The following is an 8,719-nucleotide window of genomic DNA, read 5'->3' on the forward strand; positions in this document are numbered from 1 at the left end:
CTGCCATGTATATCTCACTAGGTCAGGATATTTAAGCCTCCACTAGTTCCAATACAGTTGAAGTCAGAAGTTTACATATACCTTATAGGCTGACCACACCGCTCAGCATCGCGTGCGCGAGCYTTGAAAAATACATTTAGGAATCTGTGTTATTCAATTATTGCGCGTCAACGAGCATCTGCGTTGCCAAGAGCTAAAATTGAAGTCATTCCTATTTCTGACGTATATCGCGCTGCAAGTTCTGCCTCTCCCATCTCTTCATTGGTTTATAGAAGCAGGTACGCACGTGCCATCTCCTCATTGGTTATACCCACGTGGGTGATTGAATGACGAACTGTGTTGCCGGTCGGTGTAGTAATACTATGAAAGTTTAGATGCCAATCACCATATAAGTTCAAAGAAGAAAAAGCCTGGAAGGAGGAGAGATGACTAGAAACGATTCGGMTGACCGATGTGTGTGTGGATTAATTGTCGGAGTAGAGGACSTTGTACATTTCAGGTACAATAACCWAACGTTTATATCCCAGGASAAATTAACTAGCAACAGCAAGCTAGCTAGCAAGTACAAGCTAACTAGCTAAACTGCAATAAATGTTTAATGCTTTTTCAACCTGTCCAAATTAATATAATTGGTTCACAGTTTGTTTTGATATTTTAACCTGCGTGTCGTGATCGGGTTTGGTGTAGTGGGACAAAATAAATTTGTGCACGCGCGCAGCRGGTTTGGGTTCCGTGTTAGCCAAATCCATTTAAACKCAGTTTCACAATTCCTGACATTTAATCTGAGTAAAAATTCCCTGTTTTAGGTCAGTTAGGATCACCACTTTATTTTAAGAATGTGAAATGTCAGYATAATAGTAGAGAYAATGARTTATTTCAGCTTTTATTTCTRTCATCACATTCCCAGTGGGTCAGAAGTTTACATACACTCAATTKGTATTTGGTAGCATTGCCTTTAAATTGTTTAACTTGGGTCAAACATTTCAGGTAGCCTTCCACAAGCTTCCCACAACAAGATGGGTGAATTTTGGCCCATTCCTCCTGACGGAGCTAGTGTAACTGAGTCAGGTTTGTAGGCCTCCTTGCTCACGCGTGCTTTTTCAGTTCTGCTCACAAATTTTGTGAGCAGAGGCTTGAGGTCAGGGTTTTGTGATGGCCACTTCAATACCTTGACTTTGTTATCCTTAAGCCATTTTGCCACAACTTGAAAGTATGCTTGTGACCATTGTCCATTTGGAAGACCCATTTGCGACCAAGCTTTAACTTCCTGACTGATGTCTTGAGATGTTGCTTCAATATATACAGTCGTGGCCAAAAGTTGAGAATAACACAAATATTAATTTTCACAAAGTCTGCTGCCTCAGTTTGTATGATGCAATTTGCATATACTCCAGAATGTTATGAAAAGTGATCAGATGAATWGCAATTAAATGCAAAGTRCCTCTTTGCCATGCAAATTAACTGAATCCCCKAAAAACATTTACACTGCATTTCAGCCCTGCCACAAAAGGATCAGCTGACATCATTGCATGTCAGTGATTCTCTCGTTAACACAGGTGTGAGTGTTGACGAGGACAAGAGCTGTAGATCGTCTGTCATGCTGATTGAGTTTGAATAACAGACTGAAGCTATAAAAGGAGGGTGGTGCTGGAATCATTGTTCTTCCTGTGTCAATCATGGTTACCTGCAAGGAAAACACGTGCCGTCATAGTTGCTTTGCACAAAAGGTGCACCAGGATATTCTGCCAGTAAGATTGCACCTAAATCAACCATTTAATCGGATCATCAAGAACTTCAAGGGAGCAGTTCAAATTGTTGTAAAGAAGGCTTTAGGGCGCCAAAGGAAAGTCCACAAGCGCCAGGACCAACTCTTAAAGTTGATTCAGCTGCGGGATCGGGGCAACACCAGTACAGAGCTTGCTCAGGAATGGCAGAGCAGGTGTGAGTGCATCTGCACGCACAGTGAGGCGAAGACTTTTGGAGGATGGCTTGGTTCAAGGGGCAGCAAAGAAGCCACTTCTCCCAGGAAAACATCAGGGACAGACTGATATTCTTCAAAAAGTACAGGATGGACTGCTGAGGACTGGGGTAAAGTATTCATTTCTCTTGATGAACCTTTCCGATTGTTTGGGGCATCCGGAAAAAAAGCTTGTACGGAGAAGACAAGATGAGCGCTACCATCAGTCCTGTGTCATTGCCAACAGTAAAGCATCCTGAGAACATTCATGTTGTGTGGGTTGCCTTCTCAGCCAAGGGAGTGGGCTCACTCAATTATGCCTAAGAACACACCATGAATAAAGAAATGGTACCAACACATCCTCCGAGAGCAACTTCCCCCAACCATTCAGGAACAGTTTGGGACGAACAATGCCTTCTCCAGCATGATGGAGCAACTTGTCATAAGGCAAAAGGTGATAACTAAGTGGCTCGGGGAACAAAACATCAATATTTTGGGTCCATGGCCAGGAACTCCCCAGACCTTAAGAAAATCACGAATAGTCCATGGATATACAGTTTAAGTCGGAAGTTTACATACACTTAGGTTGGAGTCATTAAAACTCGTTTTTTCAAGCAGTCCACAAATTTCTTGTTAACAAACTATAGTTTTGTCAAGTCAGTCAGGACATCTACTTGTTGTCATGACAAGTAAATTTTCCCAACACTTGATTTACAGACAGATTATTTCACTGACACAATTCTAGTGGGTCAGAAGTTTACATACATAAGTTGGACTGTGCCTTTAAAAGACTTGGAAATGTCCAGAAAATTGTCATGGCTTTAGAAGCTTCTGATAGGCTAATTGACATCATTTGAGTCATTGGAGGTGTACCTGTGGAATTATTTCAAGGCCTACCTTCAAACTCAGTGCCTCTTTGCTTGACATCATGGGAAAATCAAAAGAAATCAGCCAAGGACCTCAGAAAATAATTTTGTTGACCTCCACAAGTCAATTTCCAAACGACCTGAAGGATATCACGTTCCATCTGTACAGACAGTCGTATCGCAAAGTTCACCATGGGACCATGCAGCCGTCATACCGCTCTCAAGAAGGAGACGTGTTCTGTCTTCCTAGAGATAAACAATACTTGGGTGCGAAAAGTGCAAATCAATCCCGAAACAGCAAAGGACCTTGTGAAGATGCTGGAGGAAAACGCGGTACAAAAGTAACTATATCCACAGTAAAACGAGTCCTATTCCGACATAACCTGAAAGGCCATTCAGCAAGGAAGAAGCCAACTTCTCCAAACCCCCATAAAAAAGCGAGACTAACGGTTTGCAACTGCACGTGGGGACAAAGATCATACTTTTTGTAAAATGTCCTCTGGTCTGATGAAACAAAAATAGAACTGTTTGGCCATAATGACCATCATTATGTTTGGAGGATAAAGGGGGAGGCTTGCAAGCCGAAGAACACCATCCCATCCGTGAAGCACGGGGGTGGCAGCATCATGTTGTGGGGGTGCTTTGCTGCAGGAGGGATTGGTGCACTTCACAAAATAGATGGCATCATGAAAAAGGAGAAGTATGTGGCCAAAWGTTTTGAGAATGACACAAATTTTCAGAGTTTGCTGTTTCAGTGTCTTTAGATATTGTTGTCAGATGTTACTATGGAATACTGAAGTATAATTACAAGCATTTCATAAGTGTCAAAGGCTTTAATTGACAATTACATGAAGTTGATGCAAAGAGTCAATATTTGCAGTGTTGACCCTTCTTTTTCAAGACCTCTGCAATCTGCCCTGGCATGCTGTCAATTAACTTCTGGGCCACATCCTGACTGATGGCAGCCCATTCTTGCATAATCAATGCTTGGAGTTTATCAGAATTTGTGGGTTTTTGTTTGTCCATCCGTCTCTTGAGGAATGACCACAGGTTCTCAATGGGATTAACTTTTTATGGCTGCAATCGCGGTAACGGGATCGATATGACAACAGCCAGTGAAAGTGCAGGGCGCCAAATTCAAACAGAAATCTCAATTAAAATTCCTCAAACATACATGTGTTGTATACCATTTTAAAGGTAATCTTGTTGTTAATCCCAAAAAAGTGTCCGATTTCAAATAGGCTTTTCAGCGAAAGCACCACAAARGATTATGTTAGGTCACCACCAACTCAAAGAAAAATTCTGCCATTTTTCCAGCCAAAGACAGGAGTCACAAATAGCACAAATAGAGATAAAATTTATCACTAACCTTTGATGATCTTCATCAGATGATACTCATAGGACTTCATATTACACAATACATATATGTCTTGTTCGATTAAGTTCATATTTATATRCAAAAACCTCAGTTTACATTGGCGCCATGTTCAGAAATGCCTCCAAAATATCCAGAGAAATTGCAGAGAGCCACGTCAAATAACAGAAATACTCATCATAAATGTTTTACATAGAATTAAAGATACACTTGTTCTTAATGCAACCGCTGTCAGACTTCAAAAAGKTTTACGGCAAAACAKAATATTCAATAATCTGAAAACAGCATTCAGCCACAAAAGCAAGCCATACAGTTACCCGCCCAAATTGTGCAGTCAACAAAACTCATAAAAATCATTATAAATCTTCACTTACCTTTGCTGATCTTCGTCGGAATGCACTCCCAGGACTCCCACAAGAAATGTTCGGGTTTTTTCGGTAATGTCCATCATTTATGTTCAAATAGCTATTTTTGTTGCGTGTTTGGTATACAAATCCAACGTCGGGGAAGCGCGTTCACTAAAACCTGACGAAATGTCCAAAAGTTCCATAACAGTCCGTAGAAACATGTGAAACGATGTATTGAATCAATCTTTAGAATGTTTTTAACATAAATCTTGAATAATGTTCCAACCGGAGAATTACATTGACTTCAGATGTGCGATGGAAAAGAGCTCCCCCTCATGTGAACGCGCATGGTCAAAGAATGGTCACCTCATGGCAGACCTGACTAATTCTCCTCTCATCCAGCCCCCCTTAACAGTAGAGTCATCAGACAAAGTTCTACAGACTGTTGACATCTAGTGGAAGCCGTAGGAAGTGAAAACTCATCCATATCTCGCTGTGATTTCAATGGGAGCTTGGTTGAAAATCTACCAGCCTCAGAGTTTCCACTTCCTGTTTGGATTTTTTCTCTGGTTTTTGCCTGCCATATGAGTTATGTTATACTCACAGACATAATTCAAACAGTTTTAGAAACTTCAGAGTGTTTTCTATCCAATACTAATATGCATATATTAGCAACTATGACTGAGGAGCAGGCAGGTTACTCTGGGCTCCTCTGTGCACCTTTCATCCAAGCTACTCAATACTGCCCCTGCAGCCATAAGAAGTTAAGTGCATAAGGGTGATAGTTTGATTTCCTTTACAGTCCATTGAGGTATTTAAAACGTATAATCTCCCACAATAAGATTTCTGTATTGCTTGTAGGATCGATAAATTATTATAAATATTTTTAAAGAGACGTGGATGTTGTTCCCAATTCCYTAAAGCAGACAGAGTTCTAAAAACACTTCTGGGTGCCATGTGCTGTACACTAAACAGAGGAATGTCCGAATACCTGATTTCCGGTCTCAAAATGCACATTTACACGCAACATTCTTGCCCCCGCCTGACTGACCTCTCTGGCTACATGCAGCCTCGCCATGACTGGGCTGTGTAGTGCGACCATTTTACTTGCATTTGTTCCTAAATACTTTACTGTGCCACCTATAAATGTCATTTAGGAGCACCAGTGCGCCTAGAAAGAATCCTTAATATCTAAAATATTTGCTCCTAAATTTCTTTGTGCYCCTACACTTTTCAACTTAGGCACACACGTGCTCCTTGTAAAAAAGGTCAGCGTAGAGCRCTGCTTGAGAGGAAACTGGTCTTGTAAGCACCTCAGACCAGGATAGTTTTTGAGAAGCTCGACACCATAACACGGAAGCGGGTCACTCACGACTGTATGTTATGCAACACTGGTTAAACATTTCACATAATTGTTCAAGTGGAAGCTTATGCCTGTGTATACATAGGGTAGTGACCAAAAGGCTTATACTTCCTGAGAATGTTCCATTTGTCTCATCCAGAAACATACAAGACATAAGGCATTCTTGTGCATGTAATAATTTCTGTTCCTTCAGCAGGTTACGTAATCCAGGCTCATTTGGGTGTGACTGATGGTTAACAGAGGCAGTGCASTGGAAGTGTTTGCATGCTGTCAAGCTCCCTCAAAAACCTGTAGATTATTACAGGGCCATTTGTTCACATTACATAACATAATAGCCTAAATACCTTGAAGCTCTGGAAAAGATGCTAACCCTTGTGAAATGCTGCCCCTGTATCTCAAACTGGTTAGTGCTTACTTAGTAGCCCTACTGGGGTTGTCCTGATTTCTGTTAACTTTTAAAATGTGTTTCTAGGAAGATAAAGGCATGAACAAGACCCTATTAGTTAAGGGGCAGGCCCGACCTACCTGTAGTAGCGTGACTGCAGGTACGTGGAGCACATGGCTTTGGACACGTGGCTGGCCGAGCCAAAGTCGATCACTTTCACCCGGTAAGGCTGTCGCACCGGGTCCACCAGCATAATGTTCTCCGGCTTCAGGTCAGCGTGGATCAGGCCCAAGTTCTTGAGCTTCTTCAGCGCAGTGGCCACCTGCTGTAAGACCGGTCTGATCACCTTCAATGGCAGCGGGCTGAACTTGTTCTGCTTGAGAAAGTCATAGAGGTTTTGCTCCAGCATTTCAAACACCAGGCAAGTGTGGCTGCGGTGCTGGAAGCACTCGAATGCCCGCACCAGGTTGTGCTCATCAGCGTTCTCCCCACTCAGACGGGCAAGGATGCCCACCTCAATCTGACCCTGCCTTGCATACGATGGGTGGTTCTTTAAGATCTTGATAGCCACAACCTCCCCTGTGCRTCGCTTCCAACACTTCACCACCTGTCCGAAGGTGCCACGACCTAGGAACTCCAGCACCTCATAAGTGTTCTTCATGGAGCACAAGACCTCATGCTGCACCAACTGGTAGTCCCCATCCCCTGCCGCATTACGAGCCCCAGTCCCACCAACATTCTGTTTGGGGGGCACTCCCCCCATGGTGTTCTTGTTCCCTACATTAGTTTGCAACATGGCAGGTATCATGGAAATGTCCTCCACTATCTGCATGGCTTTCCCACTGTTCTCCACTCACCCTTACAGTTCAGCCCACATCGCAGGAAGCTGTCCAATTAGTTCAAACCTCCACTGTGCTCTCTCCTTCACCTTGTTCACTGCTGCTTCTCTGGCCACAGTCCCCGAAACCCAGGCTGACTGTACATACACTGCTGTCCCCCTGCAGCCTCAGCTTCTCTGGACCCTTGCCTTGACAGGGGGGGGTGGGGGGCCTGGGTCGTTTTTTGGAGCAACTCCCTGTGTACTTCTTTCAGGGATGTAGCTGCCTGCAAAGATAAGTCCTGCCCACTCTGGGGTCTACAAGACACTTTCGTCTTAATTGAAAGGAGMATATTGGTAGGCTTTGCAATGCCAAGGTTTACTCCAATTATATAGATCTGCAGGGTCCTCCTATGAAAAGCACAGCGATTGAGCTCAACTGTGGGTTTCTTCACACTGCAAAAGGCACTTGTTTGGGTTTGATAAACATGTGGTGGGTAGACCAAAACGTGTGAGGTCATACCTGTAAGAGAGAAAAGGGAATGATTAGTTTACTTGAACTACTTCAAATGCAATTTAGCCAGCCACGTTGTTGTTATGTGGGTGATTGGTGGAAGTTGTATTGAGAAGGATAACAAAGCATGTTAGGGAGGATGCACTTAAACATTTCAGTTAGATCAGATAGAAATTGGGGGAACGGCAGGCATGCTATTTGTTCAATAGCAAGCTATACTAGGGCATTCAGCAAAAAACTCTAAACTAAACGTAATGAGGGGGATCGCATAACTCTGTGGGCGAGCTATGCTGCCTGTCACTCAGGCAGGAAAAGCAGAAAAAGCATAAAGGTAACTACAGTAGATAAGAGCAGCTTTATTCAACCAGCAAACCGTGACACTATAGACCACAGGCAAACAGAGACAGACAATCTGCTTGCATGTCAAAAGATAAGCATTCAGCATAAACCGTTTAAAATGTAAGCTTGCCTCTATGGTCTCTGTTGGAGTACCAGCAAAGTTGGGAAATATGACAGGTTTAGCTGTTCTGCTGATTATAGTTAGTGTTTGCTTCAAAGTATGGGAAGGTTTTACGCTGACATGGCACTAGTTACAACTAGAGTTACTAACACCTAACTCGAAGTCCTCCTGGCATGTATGGAAAGGCTATTTTGAAGTAGGCACGATGTACCAATAATGAAGGGGATGTTTTTTTACTGATTGTTTATCCTGTGTCTTTCCCACTCAAACACCCACATGGAAAACCACAAAGCCCCAGAGTGCCGCCAAATATAACTGTATTTTCAAATCCAAATGACTGGAGGTCTCAACACCAAGGAAAGAATAAAAAAAACATTGAGAGAACCAAACATAAATGAGCACATTCAGGAGCACACTTCTGTGCAAATACTGCACTTACAACTCCCTCGCTGTGAGTCACATCAGCCAGGCTAACTAGTTACACCTTAGGGTACAAATATGCCAAGTTCAGACAGGCTAATGGGTGTCTTCTGTATCAAAATTATCTACATTACTTCAGTTCCTAATTGAAGTAATATTGAAAACAAAATATAAAACATGGCTAAGTTGTATAACACATTTAACTAAAGCATGTC

General features: G+C 42.6%; 1 protein-coding gene across 2 annotated transcripts in view; it reads right to left on the reverse strand.

Moving 5' to 3' along the window:
- The window catches only part of LOC111962667 (homeodomain-interacting protein kinase 3), a 58,263-nt gene extending 50,888 nt beyond the window's left edge, over positions 1–7,375 (reverse strand). For both annotated transcript variants that reach the window (XM_023985925.3, XM_023985923.3), the window contains exon 1: positions 6,434–7,375. In XM_023985925.3, the coding sequence (XP_023841693.1) occupies positions 6,434–7,125 (692 nt within the window). In that variant the 5' untranslated portion in view covers positions 7,126–7,375. The remainder of the gene's footprint in view (positions 1–6,433) is intronic.
- Between the last annotated feature and the right edge of the window lie 1,344 nt (positions 7,376–8,719).

Source organism: Salvelinus sp. IW2-2015, linkage group LG4q.1:29, assembly GCF_002910315.2.
Source record: "Salvelinus sp. IW2-2015 linkage group LG4q.1:29, ASM291031v2, whole genome shotgun sequence".
In the NCBI taxonomy this organism is placed as follows: domain Eukaryota; kingdom Metazoa; phylum Chordata; class Actinopteri; order Salmoniformes; family Salmonidae; genus Salvelinus; species Salvelinus sp. IW2-2015.